This window comes from Doryrhamphus excisus, chromosome 2 (genome assembly GCF_030265055.1).
Source record: "Doryrhamphus excisus isolate RoL2022-K1 chromosome 2, RoL_Dexc_1.0, whole genome shotgun sequence".
NCBI classification, from domain to species: domain Eukaryota; kingdom Metazoa; phylum Chordata; class Actinopteri; order Syngnathiformes; family Syngnathidae; genus Doryrhamphus; species Doryrhamphus excisus.
The window spans coordinates 16,971,920-16,992,133 of NC_080467.1; the positions used below are offsets into that span (position 1 = coordinate 16,971,920).

Sequence of the window (20,214 nt, forward strand, 5' to 3'; positions counted from 1 at the left end):
GGAGCGGTCTGCACTACGTACGTATCCTTCCGCCTTGTCAACAGAGGCAATTGTGCGCTTTGACTACCACCCCTTATTAACCACAAACACGTCACTCTTTGTTAACAATCTACTTATTCTCTATGTTATGATAGTGTGGAACATAATTCGGATTGATTATGGTTTATTTTGGATACTGTGGATTCTGTATAGATCCGACACTAGATAAATATTGGGCCAATTCATTTGCAATTCAGCACTCACTCACTGCTTTGCAACTGTGCAGATTTATGGTCTTCATTTTTTTTTTCAAAGATAGCAAATATTTTTGTTATAAAACCTGTTACAACCTTCTAAACCAGGGGTCTCAAACTCAATTTACTTGGGGGCCACTGGAGCTCGGGTCTGGGTGAGACTGGGCCGCATCAGGTTTTCAAAAAAAACAAACAAAAAAAAACGCATTTATTAAAAACAAAAAAATGTACAAAACTTTGCTTTGGTTCCAAATTTCTACAAGAAAAGCTCTGATAAAACATTCCACTGTTCTCAAATATCTTACTTTTTATTTTTCTACACAAGATAAGATGAAAAATAAATAAGCAAATCAAGAATAAAGAAAGTCAATCGGTAATAAATAAATAAATATAATAATAATAAAACGGCAAATAATAAAAACTTAAGAAACCACATATAGTTGGTGGGTAGACAAATTATTTTTTTCAGATTAAAATGAACAAAGCATTATTAGAGCCCTGTAGACATGACAAAACACGACTATAGTCACATTTATACTCTTTTTATTTACAACATATTGCGCAACTGCAGGGTCTTGAGACACATGCTAACTCGCAAACTAGAGAGCTAGCGACCTAAACGGTAGCCTTCAAGTTATTTCCTTTAAACTTAAATAGCCAAAAACTTACCACTTCCACACGGATAGGGAGGATAACTGAACAGTTATTTAACCTTTAACATGAACATTAATCAAACGTAATAATTTTTTCTGGGTACATGATACCATACAGCATCCATATCAAACTTCTGCGGGCCGCACTAACATTAAACTTTCATATCAAGGCGGGGGCCTCAAACTAGTGTCCTGCGGGCCACATTTGGCCCGCGGGCCGCGTGTTTGAGACAGCTGTTCTAAACCTAATAAGAGCCCTCTAGACATGAAATAACACCCCTATAGTCACCTTTACACTTGTATTACTCAATATAGTGCACATAATAAGAGAAAATAAGACATAATATATAGACTCACACATTAGCACTGGGAGAGTCCATTGTTGTTGTTTCATTTTTACTTCCTGCAATGGCTATTGTCTCATCCATGTAACATTACTGACACCTAGTGACCAGTGTAGGAGACTACACTACACAGCATGTCTTTCAATGAGTCTTCCGAATGCCTTATATTTATATTTTATTTAAATGGTAAATAGTCTTTCACTGGTACAGCAACATTTGTATGCTTGAAATGCTTAATGTGCTTAATTTAATTTCAATATATATATATATATATATATATATATATATATATATATATATATATATATATATATATATATATATATATATATATATATATATATATATATATATATATATATATATATATATATATATATATATATATATATATATATATATATATATATATATATAATCTGCTTAAATATGCTTTATATTTTTACTTATAATATGTGATAGTCCTTTTTGAGCCACGGTTGGAAAAATGTTGCGGCACAAACTATACGAACATTTTACAAAATGTCACCACGCCCTCTCACGTGCATCACTCAGTGTATTGGCGGAATGAGGCAATCAGCTATGTGTTGCCACACGGAAGAATATTACATTGCACTGCCAGTCGACGGATACTCGACCATGGACACTCGACAATGGCATAATTTTAGCAGAAAATGATCAATAAATGTTAATTTTAAAAAAAGGGATATTGGATAATTCCTCACGGCACACCTGGTGATTTGGTGATTTCACTGCTATAGTCAACGACGGAAGAGTGATTATTTATAAATGAATATTTTGAGTGTAGCCGTAAAATTACACATTCAAAGTGGCGAGGGATTATAACGTTCTACATCTGTTCATCAATCATACTGCATTATCATTAAATTACTGGTGGATACCTATACATTTTATGCATTAAAATGCAGTTCATACGTGTGTGAGGCATATTTAAGAAAGGCGGGGGTTGGGCGAGGAATATCGATCACAACATCCCGGTATTGACCCGATACGGATACCACCCTTGGTATCGATCCGCCCACACTGCTTGAAAGGGAGACTGCAGCGGCACCAGAAACTGTATTAGGTGCACCTGCACGCTCTAATTGGATTTAGCACAAGCAATGTACCAAATTATGCCTTCAAAGGGGAGCATCGGGCATTTCGAAAAAAAAAGAGTTAACAAATATATGCCTCTTATTTATTGACAGTGTTGTAGTTAGGTTAAAAAAATAGAAGCCACTATAAATAATAGATAGACATCACAATACAGTATTTATTACACAGCACACCTACACAGAAATACTGTGTACAAACAGTACATTACTAATACAAAGGCAGCATTGACGAGGAAATGATATAATACAATACTAAAAATAAATGACAACAATAGCGCTGTAATATGAATACGACCACATGGGGGCAGCATGCATCTTCTTTCAATTGAACCACCCCACAAAGAAGAAAAGAAGAAAGACTGCGGGAATATTTTACAGCGAAACCGAAAACGGGGTGTATTTTGCCATCCGGTGGTGGGACAATTGCAATTAAATCCACAAATGATAGTAAATGTATATGACACACATGACGTAAAGAGACTGGATAGTCAGAAGGGAAGGGAAATGACGTGTTAAACGTCATATAGTTAGTTTTTTGTAGGTTGAAATGCACGAGTCGGACAACAGTAGAGTAACATAGAAGGTTGTGAAACCGAGGCGCTTGTGGACACACCCAAGCCAGGGCCGCCTTAACACGTTGGACCAGTGATGGCTTCCACAAGGTGTGTCCCGCCTCCCTCAAGCTGAACCGTGTGTGTGTGTGTTCACCTCCTCCTCCTCCTCCTTCTCCTTCTCCCCGCCAGGGTGTTGTCACCGAGGAGCACAAACGCAGCAGAGGCACGCATCAGCGCCAGGACCCTGCGACTCTCTGGGGGAGATTAACGATTAATGCCCCCGCGTCACTGCCTTTTAGGTCGAATAATTAATCGCTCTCCAACTGGGATTGTTCCCGATATACACTCCTGCAGCCCGTCCGGATCCTAACCGAAACGGAGGTTCTGTTGCAGCCATGGGGGACGTTGTTTCATCTCACCTGGATGAAGGCAAGCGGGAGATGATTACAGGTAAAATTGCATTTACAAAGCGATATGTCGGGTATAAAACTCATTATATGCAACATGCCTTTATGGCATATGCACCCCCACCCCCCTCCCCCAACTCAATCGTGCTACTGTTTTGTTACTCTGATTACTTCAACACTATGATATCATCCAAATTTGTACAAATACATGCAAAGTGATGTCCACATTTATTTTCCACATACAATATAATAAAGGATTAATTTTGTACATAAAAGTGCTGAATGTAATCCAATATACTGTACGATCAATACAGTACAGCTCCACGCGGGAGTTACATTCCGCGCCTACCAGCAAATGGCAAAATAAAAACAATTCATACACCCTTCAAACGATTATTTTTAACACACGGTTGGCTCCTCCCCCTCCAAAGCGTCCTGCTATAGCTGTAGATTTTCTCTGTTTCAGATCAACATTTGCAATAAACATATGTACTGTTCACTAGCAGCGGAAGCTAACAACTAAAACAGAAGATTCAGGTTTAAGCTTTAAATATGTGTGATATACATTTATAATGATGGTCACTAAAACTGATGAATCAGAGTCATCAATCACTCTAAAGCGGGTAGCAAAAAACTATTGCCCCCGGGCCGCACTTTGGACACCCCTGCCATAATTGCTTCTCTGCAAGGGTCATCCTTCCCTGTGTCATTTTATGTTTGTGTATTGGACTCCCCAGTCCGCTGTGGGCCTTCTTCCCAGACGTAATAAGTAGGTTCTCCCAAAGGGGAGCATGTTTGTAGAAATTGGTAGTGGCTGATGTTTAAGTCTCAGATGGCTCTCAAACGTCTGGATTGTGAATTCTGTGGTGGGATCTGTTCCAACCAGGCGTGCAGGCTGCGTGGAGCCAAGGAGCAGTGTAGAGCACTTTTTTTTTGGCTTTCACCCCGTGACACTCCTCCTTGCAGGAGGGAAGCTGACAGTAAAAAAAAGTTCCAAACAACTTGGGGAAAGGGGGGAATGCTTCAGAGTTGTGGTAGATGTTTGCTTCAAGTCCAGTTTGGACATTACAGTATTCTTATTTTGGCTCAGGCTGTGTGTTTTCAGGACAATGGTGGCAGGCTACAAGCCATGAAAAGTACAATACTCTTTCTTACTGTCTGATGTGCTTTCTTTACATTCATATTTATTGTTGCCAGGCAGAATTTAAGATTTACCCTGTTGATATTTAATGATGATGACACTGCAATTGCTATTCTGCCCTGCGGTACTAGAAAAATGGGCATGTTTGCTTTGGCATGTCCACAAACCTCATCAGCGAGTAGCTTGTGTAGGCTTAAGCCTCCTGCAATCCTGAAGAGGATAACTGGTCAATGGATGGAATCTGTATAGAGCGGTGTCAGGAGCAAGTCAGTCAGAAAAAGCGGTGTTTCCCACATGACTATAATCTATTTGTGGATATGGGTGGGGATGATGTCATTGTATCGGTTGCATAATTGGATGCATGTACACGTAATATTTTTGGACACACAACAAGCGTCACATCCTTTTGGTTTCGGTTTGGTTGCTTTCAATGAGGGGGACACAGCAAGACCGATCCCTCATGCTGCATCTTCTTATTCTCTGGCAGACCAGGTGCTTAGAAGGTGTGTTTGAAATCAGAATGATGTCATTTATTGCACAGATTCGTAAGAAGACGCTCCATTAAGGTATAGTCCCAATACAATGTGTTGATGAGCAAGGGCAAACAGGTAGCTTCCCTTCTACGTATTTGTGGTGGTACAAATTTCCCAAAAGGAAACACGACAAGCTAGTTACACAGTGAGAGTAATTGACTTCTACACACCATATTCAATATGAAATGCATGCAATGGCTGCATATGGTGAGGCGCTGGTGCCACTGGTTCTTACTAATGAATTAAACTTGTAGAGCATTTATAGGTAATACAAATCTAATTTGCAGCCGTTTGCCGTCATCCACACCCTCTGTCTCAAAATTACAAGGTCTTTGATTAACACTGACCCAAAAAGTTGTCTTGACCTTGGGAAAGGCTTGAGACATATTAATCTCAATCTCATCATCCTGCATTCTTACAAAGTGACTTAATCTGTCTGATGACGTCACTTCACCTGTTTGTTGTTTTTGATGGCAAGCGGTGTTATTTTGGCTGAAAGCTGGGAGATGATGTAATTGCTTATCTTAGTTGGATTGAATCATTCCATTTTTATTGTCTCATCAACGCATGTGTTGTTTATACAGTTTGAGGTATATTCATGCTATGCATTCTTGGCTAGATGGGATTTATTTCCATTTGTATGAGTTGAGTCGTTTTCCGTACAAGAGCTGATTCAATTTATTTCCCTGTGTTTGCTCACTTCATCAGTCAACAGGTTGATTTCTGCTGGTTACAATTGTTGTCATTTATTCAGATTTTTTAGTGCCCTGACATACTGCCGCTTGCCCGACTGTAAGAAGTGAATTTCCAAGAAGTAGGATTCATTCATTCATTCATTTATTTTCTACCGCTTTTTCCTCACAAGGGTCGCGGGGGTGCTGTCTTTGGGCACATATAGACAAACAACCATTCACACTCACATTCATACCCATGGACAATTTGGAGTCGCCAATTAACCTAGCGTGTTTTTGGAATGTGGGAGGAAACCGGAGTACCCGGAGAAAACCCACGCATGCACGGGGAGAACATGCAAACTCCACACAGAGATGGCCGAAGGTGGAATTGAACCCTGGTCTCCTAGCTGTGAGGTCTGCGCGCTAACCACTCGGCCGCCGTGCCGCCCACAGAAGTAGGATTCTTTATTTATAAATGGAATATTTTCATAGTTTACAACGTTCGAAGTCACCCCCAAAAGAAGTTTGGAACGGCTCAAAACGCTCGGTTACAAAAGTCGTGGTAAAACTGCCCCTTTGTGATGTCACAGAGGGGCTGACTTCCTTATATGGGTGTGGCTGTAAGCCAGATAAGCTCCCCCCGCCCCTAAGCTCTGCTTCTCTGTTTCCGAAACAAGCTCAGGCAGAAGTTATTATATTTGGTGATTCCCAGCAAGAGAAAAATATTTTCATCTGTCTGTTTTCACAAACGAACTTTCATCTGGCATTTCACACAGGACTGTTTTTGTGACTATGAACGTGAAATACCTGAAGCCAGAAGTTGTGCGTCCACGCGGTGCCCTCACATCCGGCTTCTGGGCTCCACCGCACCAATCACACCTCTCAAAGTGTGTCCGACAATGAGGGCTCTTTCTTGGGCTGGCAAGGTTGCCACACGTTTGGTTTCTCCTGAGCTCTGAGTTATTGTGTGTAGGGTTGAAAGGGTTGAAAAATGAGCATAATAGGTCCTTTTTAACACCCCTATAGTCACCTTTACACTCCTATTACTCAGTATAGTAGACATAAGAAGAATATTTGAAGGGGACCTCTTTTGCCTTTTCCACTTTTCTGACCTATGAATGTTGTATTCTCGTGTTAAACTATGCCAAAGTTTCAGATAATGAGATTTGCGCATTTGGAAATGAGCCCTGAAAGAAGTTTGGCATGCCTCTTAACACTTTTCATTGTGACAGCCTTCCTTATATGGGTGTGCCGGGGTACTTAATGTAGGCCCTCCACCCTGCTCTGCTGCACTGGTTTGTCTTGCAAGTGTGACCAATCACAGTGGAGTGGGCGTGCCCGGAGGCGGGCCGTGGGTGGAATAATTAAAATCAGAGCGTTTTGTAAATCCAAGGAAATACAGCTGGAATAGGTGCAGATTCTGGAAAATCTATTGTGTGTAGCTGCTCTATAGAAGTCCACAACTCAATACAAAGAGCCCAAAATGAGCATAATACGTCTCCTTTAAGACATAAAGCAGGGGTCTCAAACTCAATTTACTTGGGGGCCACTGGAGCTAGCGTCTGGGTGAGACTGGGCCGCATCAGGTTTTCAAAAAAAAAAACAAAAAAATGCATTTATTAAAAACAAAAGAATTTAAAAAACTTCGCTTTGGTTCCAATTTTCTACAAGGAAAGCTCTGGTAAAACATTCCACTGTTCTCAAATATCTTACTTTTTATTTTTCCACACAAAATAAGATGAAAAATAAATTAAATTAAAACAAATCAAGAATAAAGAAAATCAATCAATCAGTAATAAATAAATAAATATAATAATAATAATAAAACGGCAAATAATAAAAACTTAAGGAGCCACATATAGTTGGTGGGTAGACAAATTATTTTTTTCAGATTAAAATGAACAAAGCATTATTAGAGCCCTGTAGACATGACAAAACACGACTATAGTCACATTTATACTCTTTTTATTACATATTTATAACATATTGCGCAACTGCAGGGTCTCGAGACACATGCTAACTCGCAAACTAGAGAGCTAGCGACCTAAACGGTAGCCTTCAAGTTATTTCCTTTAAACTTAAATAGCCAAAAGCTTACCACTTCCACACGGATAGGGAGGATAACTATTAACAGTTATTTAACCTTTAACATGAACATTAATCAAATGTAATAATTTTTTCTGGGTACATGATACCATACAGCATCCATATCAAACTTGTGCGGGCCGCACTAACATTAAACTTTCATATCAAGGCGGGGGCCTCAAACTAGTGTCCTGCGGGCCGCATTTGGCCCGCGGGCCGCGTGTTTGAGACCCCTGACATAAAGACTCATCCTCGTATATGTTGCTGTAAATGGGGTCAGGTGTTAGGGAAGCTTAGTAGGGGGCGGACAGGAAGTGATTTCAGGGGTTCAGAGTTGAGCAGCCAGTGTTTTCATTTGGGATATCTATTAGGGATTATTGTGCCCATTATGCCTGTAATTGTGCAGTGCTTGTGTGTCTCACCAAATGTCACAGTTAACAGTGGGGTCTTTGATTGTGTCTTCTGAATGCCTTAATTTTCTATTTGTGTTTTATTTTTCCAGTTTCTGGATATACTGTGTATACCTATATAGTTTCAATAGCTCGGTGCTAGGGTATTGGCAGAGAATCAAATATGCAGCACAGCAGGGTGTACTATTACACTGCCGGTCATATGTCTTGACCCCTATTACAACCACACTCATTTTACTTTTTGCTGAACTTAGTAAAGTAAACATTACTGTGCAGTCACTTTGAAAAATGTACTTTGAATCTTGTGTGTGTGTGTGCGGACAGCTTGTGTATTCCTGTTTGTAGGGAGTATGTGATTTCTTCCTTCTCCTCTTAAACACGTTCTCACAGAACGATCTCCTACCCGGATCCCACATAACACACACAGCACATACATAAATGTTAGCTACAGTGCAGTCAGATAGAATTCAGAGGACCGCAGTTTTTGACAGCCCAGCATCACATTGGTCCAGGCCTCATCCCACGTATTAAAAGTGTCTTCTTCCAGAAGACGGGCGCAGTTTTCTTGAATCTATATACATAAAATGTTTGACTTATTTCAGGTTCTGCAGCTTTAGTTTGTGTGCTTGTCAGTCTAAATATTGCCCCCCTCCCTCGGGCTTTGTCTTCTCTGAGAAACGGCGCCATGATATTCCTGAAACATGTTTTTTTTTCTTCTTCTTCATAACAATTTTTTTGACTGATGCGACTTTTACAGTACGCATAAAAGCAATAACAACACATTCAACACTTTTACTGGTTAAACAATATTGCCCACGGCTTAGCATGCTTGGCATATATGAGGCCCTCTAACCCGGTTAGATGTTTTTTGACCGGAGTACCCGGAGAAAACCCATGCATGCACGGGGAGAACATGTGAACTCCACATAGAAATGGCAGAGGGTGGAATTGTACTCGGGTCTCCTAGCTGTCAGACCTGTGCGCTAACCACTCGACCGCTGTGCAGCCTGAAAATTGATATCTTCCTGAAATGTACCTATGTTCCTTTAATGCTAAATAATGGAAAATGGTAGAAACAAACAAACTAATCTTTCTTTTGGTTGGTTTCATATTTCAGATGAGTCAAAATCGTCAAAAATGGCCAGTACCGAAGGGGCTGGGATTGAATGAGTTAAAAACAGGAAGTGAAAGAAGCACTGTGTTGTCTGTCAAAATGAATGTTAAAGAAGACAGAAGGGGATGGACCTTGAAGTCAGAACATTACAGACCTCAGCTATTGTTCAAAGGGAACGACGAATAATCGAAAACACTTTGCTCGGACGCCTTCTTGTCCCAGAGACAAGAGAAACAGATAGATAGATAGATAGAACTTGCTGAAAGACATATTTTGTGACATGGCTATCTAGCTATCTAGCACAAGAGCTTACAAGATTGAAATGTGAATTCTCGTTCAGAAAAAAATGTGAGCCTCTTGTGGGCACTACGTATTATTGGGACAATAATACATGTATAAATTAATCACATAATCATTCATTCATTCATTCATTTTCTACCGCTTTTTCCTCACGAGGGTCGCGGGGGGTGCTGGAGCCTATCCCAGCTGTCTTCGGGCGTAAGGCGGGGTACACCCTGGACTGGTCGCCAGCCAATCACAGGGCACATATAGACAAACAACCATTCACACTCACATTCATACCTATGGACAATTTGGAGTCGCCAATTAACCTAGATCACATAATCAATTAAAATTAATAATTAATAATTGCCATGTGCATGCACGTCTGGCAGGAGGAGGGTTTCAGCACCATAGCGTGTTTTTTCTGTGTAACAACGGAGTGAGCTCTTTTGTCAGTCACAGTCTCTTTGTTTCGGTCAATGGAGGCCAGGGCGGTAACATACACACAGAATGCAGACGAGTGGAACATAATAGAAATGAAATGCATAGATTGCAATAGCAGCTCTGTTCCCATTTTGCCTGATTGCTGTGAGAACATTGTGACCCTTAATAAAAAAAGATACTGCTAGCTGATATACCACCATCTGTTTAGTGTCCTCCCTAGCATCACTTATGATGTGTTGTCTCAGTTTTGCTTAACACATTCTTGGGTTCAAAGTTGAGTTGAAATCTGGGGGTGGAATTTGTTTGTACTGCATGTGCCCTGTGATTGACTGGTGACAAGTTCGGGGTGAATCCGCCCCGTCTAAAGTCGGCCAGGATAGCCTCCAGCTCAACCGTGACCCTAATGAGGATAAGTGATATGGGAAATGGATGGATTAATTGTGGAACTCGGTCTAATCGCAATGGATGAGTCAAGCTCAGTGTTTGTCACAATTTGACCTCTGGAAACCATCGCAACAAAAATAATCTAGCACTGAAGCTATTTGGGGATATTTTTTTATAGGACAGAGTACATTGTGTTTTTATTTTGTTATTTCTCCTCCACATTTTTGTTACTGTCAGTCCTGCCTTTTCAGCGGTATTCTTCCTCCTGCCTTCCTATTTCCTGTTGTCACTTCCATAAACGGATCCTAGTCAACACTGTCTGCTGCTGACTGAGCCAACACATTGGCACTTTTTCCACCAATGGAACGTGGGAAAGACGCACTTCCCTTCCAGCAGTTCCTTAGATGGACCGATGAGGGAAGATGTCTGAAGGCAGCAGTAGAACTGGGTCAAGCACTGGCGAGACGTTGTGTGAGAATGGAAACTTTGATTCATTGATTAGTAAAAGGAGGTTCTGCTTTGTCTCCGAATGAATGCAGCAACAAACAATTGTTAATAGTTTAGTGTTAATAGTAGTAAGGCTTTTGTCTGGCTAGCTTTTATCTTTCACAGACAAAATGAATTCAGAAGTTATTCATCTGGCTCGACATACAGCTATTGTTTGCACTTCATACTGTATATGAATTGGAAACAGTTGAAACGTGCAAGACAGGGAGAGTAAAAGATGTGAGGAAGAAATTCTGATTTTTTTGGTCAGCATGCAGCAGTGAAGCACAATATGTCCCGCTAATACCATCATCCTACAAGTTGGTCCCAAGCATGACCTTGCATGACAAGGTTTGGACACATGAGTGATAATGTTTCCAATTGTAGAACTGGGTTTTATGTTCTGGATCACGGTGATAGTTTTTGCCTGTTAGTAGACCCGAGTTCAATTCCACCCTCGGCCACAAATGTCGCTATACAAGTGAAAGACTATTTACCATTTAAGTAAAATATTAATATAAGGCATTCAGAAGACTCATTGAAAGACATGCTGTGATATGTAGTGTAGTCTCCTACACTGGTCACTAGGTGTCAGTAATGTTACATGGATGAGACAATAGCCATTGCAGGAAGTAAAAATGAAACAACAATGGACTCTCCCAGTGCTAATGTGTGAGTCTATATATTATGTCTTATTTTCTCTTATTATGTGCACTATATTAGGTAATACAAGTGTAACGATGATTATAGGGGTGTTATTTCATGTCTAGAGGGCTCTTATTAGGTTTACAAGGTTGTAACAGGTTTTATACTCTCTAACAAAAATATATGCTATCTTTGAAAAAAAACATAATTTTTAAGACGGGCGTCACGGCGGTCGAGTGGTTAGCGCGCAGACCTCACAGCTAGGAGACAAGGGTTCAATTCCACCCTCGGCCATCTCTGTGTGGAGTTTGCATGTTCTCCCCGTGCATGCGTGGGTTTTCTCCGGGTACTCCGGTTTCCTCCCACATTCCAAAAACATGGTAGGTTAATTGGCGACTCCAAATTGTCCATAGGTATGAATGTGAGTGTGAATGGTTGTTTGTCTATATGTGCCCTGTGATTGGCTGGCGACCAGTCCAGGGTGTACCCCGCCTCTCGCCCGAAGACGGCTGGGATAGGCTCCAGCACCCCCGCGACGCTCGTGAGGATAAGCCGTGGGAAATGAATGAATGATCTGCCTGTTGAAGAGGTCTTCCTGTTTATTTTGACGCATGGATAAAAGAGCATGGGTGTCTCGACTTGTTTCTGCCGGAAAGGTGTGAGCAACAGGGGGATCCGTCATTCACACAACTTCTGCTCATGGTCCAACGTGATTTTCCACCGACGCCTAACTGATCTCAGCGTCTTTTTTGGCTAGATTAGAAAAGTGATTGATTTCAAGTTTTAATAAATGGTGGCATTTTGAACACTGAAAATGTGATAACCATGATTGCTATATCATTCCATTCTCTCTCTATCTTGCAGGAAAGACCAGAGATGTGATGAGACAGTTCAGTGACGTGTATGAACAGCAGTACGCGGTTGCTCTCTTCAACAGCGTCCGCTACGAGATTGAAGGAGGAGGTGGGCCGCAGTCGCAGCTGCTACACAGAAAGGCAAGTTCACCCCTTTTAGTTTCAACCTCAGTCAGTCATTGTGCAAACTAAAAATGTGTGTGAAAGGGATGAACTGATTAGCAACACCTTGTAAAGCTGGTTTTATGTCAGCCAATCTGAATGAATGTAGTTGATTAAAGGCAACGCCGTGAAACAGCATTTTTCCCTTCCAAATGATACTTCAAGACCCAAAGCAGCCAGAGTGCAGTTATTATAATCTGGATCATTAACCCTTAATTACTTTTTCACTTCCAATATAATGATGATATTGGGGCCTTGAATATCGGGTGAATCAGGGTGAATCATACATACTTTTTAATGACTTACTTTGTAGTGTAGAATACTCAGAGGTTCACATTGGGAGTGACCAGGATGGATAGGATCAGGAACGAGTACATCAGAGGGACATTACATGTTAGAGGCTGTGGAGATAAAGTCAGAGAGGCCAGACTGAGATGGTTCGGGCGTATTGATAGAAGGATGCTGCGTTTAGAGCTGCCAAGTAGGAGGCGTAGAAGAAGGAGGTTTATGGATGTAGTGAAGGAGCACATGAGGGTAGTTGGTGTGAGAGATGCAGAAGACGGGGTTGGATGGAGGCGATTGATTTGCTGTGGCGACTCCTGAAGGGAAAAACTGAAAAAGAAAGAAGAATAGTGAGCAACAGTAGGTAAAAAACTGAACCATTTTCTTCTTTGTGCATGTGAGGTATATTTTTACCCACCATGTAGTGGCGGCTGGACATAATATAGCGAGGCACCAGGTGCTTGGTGAAGCATTTTTTAAACCTGATATTACTCACCACCAACAGAGCCTGGCTCTTTTTTGTTGTAGCTAAGTACTTTTTACCGTGGTATGTTGTCATGCTTTGCAAAAGTCTCAGACTGCTTTGGATGTCTGATTTTTTTTCCCAATACTACTTCAAATATGGGGTGAGGTTAGTCATATTCAACTTCCCGAGTTCTGTACCACCACGGGAAACTTGTGCATGACAAGTTTTGCACTCAAAATCACGTTGACTCTACGCTAGTATCGGAGTGCTTATGTTGGACAGGCCGATTATAATCCTCTACTTTTTTTGCAGATATCGGATCAGCCCTGTACATTTCCGAAATTGATAAATCACTGGCTAAAACATTGTTGCCAATAATATTGTAATAATAATAATACTTTGTTGCATACATTTTTATGTGCATTCACTGGCCACAAATTCACATGAAACCTCCTGTATGTGAGGTTTGACACACAGGAGCCTAGGAGCCAGAGCCTTTAATTAGAAATGGTGTGGCATCAAATGGATTACATAATGAGCAGGAAGGAATAAATTATTTAGACATTTTTTTTTTTTTATGTGAGCAGCATAACCGATAAGCCACATGACGTCTCAGCTTGAAAGTGTCCGCTAAGTGATTTGTAAACATTGTCAGTCGTATCTGAATGGCAAGCCCTCTTGTGTAAACATTATGATGCCTGTGGGTCCACTCCTCAATCACAAGAAGGGAAATGGAGCACATTTCACACATGATCAGAGTTGTTGTTCTATGAATTCATCGTGTCAGCCCATCTCTCCTCACAACCTATGAGGACATAGCGTCTGCATGTCCGTGCATGTCCCTCTGACACATTGCATATTTGAAATAATTAGTTCCAAGCACATGAATGAAGACCACGTATTGTTCTGTTGGGAAAATTCAAGTTGGCCTCCTCCTTCATTTGTAAAAAATGAAGCTTCAGCAATTTGAAGTGGAAACAAATGTAACTTGGTTTTTGTATGAATGTTCTTTGTTCCAGGACCCTTTGGCTGGCCGATCGATCTTTTCAGGAAACTTGTTTCAGTACCTAGAGGAGAATCGCAAGTGGAGAAATCGCTTTGTATCAGTGCCAAACAACTACAGCATCAACCTCTATGAGAGCAGAACCGTGGGTGCACTTTGTTTGCCACTTGACATCATCACCTTGACTCCTTCAACTTATCTTTTTCCCTCTCATCTAACAGGCACAGGAGCGGGGACTGCATCCCAAAATAACCATCAACTGTGCCGGCTACAGGGCCTTGACCTCCATGGAAGAGTACATTGAACTCATTAACAACAGCCTTCCAGGTAACATAATAATGTCAACATAATCCAACAAGTTCCTTAATTGCTGCCCATCTTCTTATGTCTGATTTTTCTTGTTTTAGGTATTAAATCCAATTTGGGAAGCAGTCCTTTCATCAAATGTGCGACTCAGTTCCCTCTCATCCTGTGGCACCCGTACGCTCGGCACCATTACTTCTGTGTGATGACCGAGAAGGAGCAGCAGAAGTGGCACGCCGTTTTGCAGGACTGTGTCCGGCACTGTAACAATGGTAAGCATATAAATCATTCTTTTGTGCTGTATACAGTACACATGTTTTTCATTCCATGCAGTGTGTATGCACCTTAAAACAACAATTAAGCTATTTAAGTGTGCCATAATATCTCACTATGTTGTAACCTTACAGAGTACTGCAGGAAATTGTACCTACACTCCATTCCATACAGACAGATCATTATAATGTGATTTTTTAGCAAAGCGGATGAATGGGAAACCTTGGCGTAGAGTGAGCCTGACTAAGCAGCTTTCCTGACTTATTACGTGATGAAACATAGATATGCTGTCTGCTGGTTTATACGCTGTTTTTTTATTCTCTGCTATTTTTAACAGCTCAAATTTCACACAAAGCTTCTAAGAAAAGCTACTTTTAGGGGCATTGTTGTTGCACTCAGCCATGCACACGACACGGACCGGCATTAAAATTAAAACCCACACAAAATTTATGTTTGTTTTTAACACATTGTGGCATGAAAATATGTTTTTTTAGCTTTAGGGTAATTGTATGTATTCACTCTAGTAACATACCATACTGTTGTTATTTAGTTTATTGTCACAAACATTTTTAACATCCATTCATTTATTTTCTATGCCGCTTATCCTTATTAGGATAGCACGGGTATGCTGGAACATATCCCAGGACTGGTCGCCAGCCAATTCACACTCACATACCGAAAAACAATTTTGAGTCACCAATGAACCTAACGTGCATGGTTTTGAAATGATTTTGAATTTTTTTTTTAAATGTTATAACATTGTGAGGAAAAAAAGATTAGGCACAAAGTAGGTTTTTGCACTGGTACGCCCTGGACTGGTCGCCAGCCAATCGCAGGGCACATATAGACAACCGTTGTCACTGATATTCACAAACTATGGACAATTTAGAGGCTCCCATTAATGGAACATACATATTTTTGGAATATGGGAGGAAGCAGAGAACCTATGCACGCACAGGGACAACATTTGAACTCCACCAATGTTCCAACAGAGATACAAACCCATGATTTAGACTCTAGAGTGCTTTGTTGGGTCCATCGATTCTGCGGAATGATACCATACAGGACAAACGGACTGGTTTGTTAGGTGCCACATTGTACGCTAACCAAGACAGTGTATGACTACATTTTTTTAGCTTTGGGGTAATTTTATGCATTTACTCCAGTAACATACCATACTGTTGTTATTTAGTTTATTGTCACAAACATTTTTAACATCCATTCATTCATTTTCTATGCCGCTTATCCTTATTAGGATAGCACGGGTATGCTGGAACCTATCCCAGGACTGGTCACCAATTCACACTCGCATACCGAAAAACAATTTAGAGTCACCAATGAACCTAACGTGCATGGTTTTGAAATGATTTTGAATTTTTTTTTTAAATGTTTTAACATTGTGAGGAAAAAAAGATTATCTGCAAAGTAGTTTTTCTCACATTTCCTATGAACAAACCAAAGAGTGAATTGCAACCCAACCCCAAAGATACATAGCAGTCCTGTGTGAGGCAAGTATGTATGCATGCCTCACACATGTATGTAGGTTATGCTAATAAGGACTCAGCTTGATAAGAAAATTTCCTTCTCATTCTGGTTCATTCCTACCCTGAAAGAATGCATGCATTAAACATTTGCAGAGAACTCGTACTTGCACACATCGTAAGGTTTGACAATGTCTCACCAATGTTATCGATTGTCATATCTGCTGTTTGATCTTGTTTTCGAGCTAGTCGACAGTACTGGTACACAGTACTACAGTACTGAGTACTGCATCTCCCTGGGGGGACTCAAAGCAAGTCAACTGGAAAGCTGTCCTGTTCCCTAAAGGCACTGTCAACATGACCACAGTTGTTTGGATCAAAATGTTCAACATCCTTGGCTACAAGCTCAAGGACTTCTCTGTGGCGTCACGGTGCAATCCGTACATGAACCACTCGCTAATTCATTTATTAGTCACTTATTAGTCACTCCAGCAAACAAAACGAGATATCATCCAGGTATTTTTATTTTTCAGAGTTGAAGAACAAAATATTTTTCTTATTACGGAAGTAGCAGAAAGACTTTTTACCTCCTAATAAAGAGAGATTTCTATGGATTTGTCAAGAATCCTTCATTTAACATTGAGTAACAGTAAATCATAATCACGCTTCAGTACGGCTTGGTTTTAAAGTCATGCTTCGATTCATTTTTGGGACAGTTATGGTAAAAAAAAAAAAAAAAGCAAAACAAAAAGTTGCTCAGCTTTTGTGTAAAATAGTCGACTTAATTCCTTGTTATTAATACATTGGGAAAAGTCAGAAGAAAACCGAAGGAATTTCTCCCACTGGAAGTAACGTAAATCAAAGCAGTCTGTTCCAGATGCCCCAAAATCCACCCATTCATCCATTTTTTGCACTGGTACACCCTGGACTGGTCGCCAGCCAATCGCAGGGCACATATAGACAACCGTTGGCACTGATATTCATAAACTATGGACAATTTAGAGGCTCCCTTTAATCTAACATACATATTTTTGGAATATGGGAGGAAGCAGGAATACCTGCAGAGAACCTATGCACGCACAGGGACAACATTGGAACTCCACCAATGTTCCAACAGAGATACAAACCCATGATTTAGACTCTAGAGTGCTTTGTTGGGTCCATTGATTCTGCGGAATGATACCATACAGGACAAACGGACAAACGTTTGTTAGGTGCTACATTGTACGCTAACCAAGACAGTGTATGACTACATTGTTTTACATGTATACTCTGTGTAATTAAGTGCATTCACATGCAAATCCGTTCTTGGTGAATATAAGATTGAGTGCATGCAGGCTGGAGGTGCACAGCAGAAGGAATGTCTTTGATCCTTCTTCATGTTGTGTGCTTGTGCCACAACACATGACTTGTGTGTCAGATTTGTTGAGGACAAAACATACATACTGTAGCATTAAGACTACACTTTATGTAAGTTAAGTCATGTATCTGCTTATCAAGGGCTTATCCAGTAGAGTTTTCCCTTACCAGGATGGCTTGGATTGAATAAAGTAGTTAGTGGTGCAAGCTTGTACAACAAGGAATCTCATGCTGCCTGTCACACATTGTTGTTGTTAAAAAAAGGTTCAATGGCAGGGGTCTGGACTCAGAGCCATAACTTCTGTGGTCATGTCCACCGGTGGAAGAAAGAGTGAAAAGAACGAGCACAACAGGAGTACTTGAGGGTATTGTGTTAATAACGTGATGTCATGAATCATCAGCTGGACATCAGCAGAGCGGGGAGCTGGGTCAACTCAAGTTCAGAATACTTGAAAGACATTTCATTAGTCCCAGGAAGTAAACTGTGGTACTTTAACATGATTATAAAGACTGTTTTATCAGCCATGTTGTTTGGTCTAGAGAGCCACTGAGAGCCACTGAGGAAAAGACAGGAAGCAGAACTAGAGTTAGCAGAGAGGAGGGTGCTGAGGTTCTCATTGGGAGTGACCGGGATGGATAGGATCAGGAACGAGTACATCAGAGGGACATTACATGTTAGAGGCCTTGGAGATAGTCTTACAGGCCAGACTGAGATGGTTGGGACAGATAGGAGAGATAGTGAATATATTGGTAGAAGGATGCTGCCAGGTAGGAGGCGTAGAGGAAGACCAAAGAGGAGGTTTATGGATGTAGTGAAGGAGGGCATGAGGGTAGTTAATGTGAGAGAGACAGATGCAGAAGACAGGGTTGGATGGAGAAGATTGATTTGCTGTGGCGATCCCTGAAGGGAAAAGCCCAAAGAAGAAGTTTAATTTACCTCCTGTATTTAGGATTTCCTCATAATTTTATTGTTGTAAAGCTCTTCCATATGCCGTTTTGTTGTGAATTGCAATAAATTAGCAACAGGAGTTCATCACCTCAGTCACGGTGAAACTAAAATAACAGCAACATGTCAAATACACAATGTAACACCATCACACAGACTGTGTGTGTATTGAAATAGACCGTAATATACATGCAAAACAACACAGTACTATTTTATACAAATGTATAGCATGTTTGGTAACTTCCCAGCATGCCGCCTGGGTTGTAAATTAGTACACAATTGTCTTGTTTTGCTGGTATATTAGTGTGTAACGTTTTTTATCCACTAATATAGATCAAATGTACTTGATAAAGTTGCAGAGTATGTTTGGCATGTTGCCATGCCTTCTCATTGCTGAGCAAATTAACTTTAGGAGACATCTTCAGGCTGTCTGCTGAGGAATCCAGTGTGGTGTGCATTATTGGCTGGCTTCCAGAACGTGTTCCCTGTGTGAAGTGTTGACAGTACATTACATACAGTAGGTAGAGCTGCGTGAAATGTGCCTTTTGTGGTGCAGTGCAGCCATTCAGAGCCGATTTTAAAGAAAAATTAAAAATGGGTTTGTTTATATGGACTTGTATTGTATTATTGTTGTTAACTTCATTGTGATAGCTTGCATGTTTTTGCAATAGCAGATTTGTGGTTCCAAATGCGGGGTGGGTGGGGCCACAGTATGCCTTTAGCTATGCGGTATAACCTTCACTGTTGTTTGACAACACAAACGTGCTTAATTGGAGCTACTATACACCAAATTGTCCCTAATTGTTTGTGAACGCCATGTACAAATACTTTTTTTCTTCAGGTTTTTCTCCCTCAAATAGAGCTGCAGCAATTAATCAACTATGAGATGATTGACTGCCCAATTCATTGACAACAATTTTGGTATTACATTAATTGTTTTTTGTTTAAAATGTAAATATATTCTATAAATTAAATATATTTAAGCCCCAAATTAATTTTCTTAGTCTTCTATTTGTGTTTTAGGCAAAACAAATGTTTGATCCATACTGTATAGATTTGAGGCTGCACGGTGGTCGAGTGGTTAGCGCGCAGACCACCACTCGGCCATCTCTGTGTGGAGTTTGCATGTTCTCCCGTGCATGCGTGGGTTTTCTCCGGGTACTCCGGTTTCCTCCCACATTCCAAAAACATGCTAGGTTAATTGGCGACTCCAAATTGTCCATAGGTATGAATGTGAGTGTGAATGGTTGTTTGTCTATATGTGCCCTGTGATTGGCTGGCGACCAGTCCAGGTTGTACCCCGCCTCTGGCCCGAAGACAGCTGGGATAGGCTCCAGCACCCCCCGCAACCCTCGTGAGGATAAGCGGTAGAAAATGAATGAATGAATGTATAGATTTCATCCGTCTAGGGCCAACCCATTACTCTATACATTAAAACAACACATTCATGGACTAAGACAATAATAGTCAGTTGAATATTTTACCTAGAAATGACACAAGAAATTAGCAAAAGACTTAATGTTGAAAAAACCTAAGTAGAATTTTGATATAGAAATGGCTTTTAACAAATTTGATACA

The 20,214-nt window shown here is 40.6% G+C and overlaps 1 protein-coding gene across 1 annotated transcript in view; it reads left to right on the forward strand.

The window, feature by feature from the left end:
* Positions 1–2,690: 2,690 nt before the first annotated feature.
* The window catches only part of niban2a (niban apoptosis regulator 2a), a 36,281-nt gene continuing 18,757 nt past the window's right edge, over positions 2,691–20,214 (forward strand). Inside the window, exons 1-6 of the mRNA XM_058064257.1 lie at positions 2,691–3,010; positions 3,092–3,352; positions 12,372–12,502; positions 14,291–14,419; positions 14,496–14,601; positions 14,682–14,849. Of these exons, the coding sequence (XP_057920240.1) occupies positions 3,298–3,352; positions 12,372–12,502; positions 14,291–14,419; positions 14,496–14,601; positions 14,682–14,849 (589 nt within the window). The 5' untranslated portion in view covers positions 2,691–3,010; positions 3,092–3,297. The remainder of the gene's footprint in view (positions 3,011–3,091; positions 3,353–12,371; positions 12,503–14,290; positions 14,420–14,495; positions 14,602–14,681; positions 14,850–20,214) is intronic.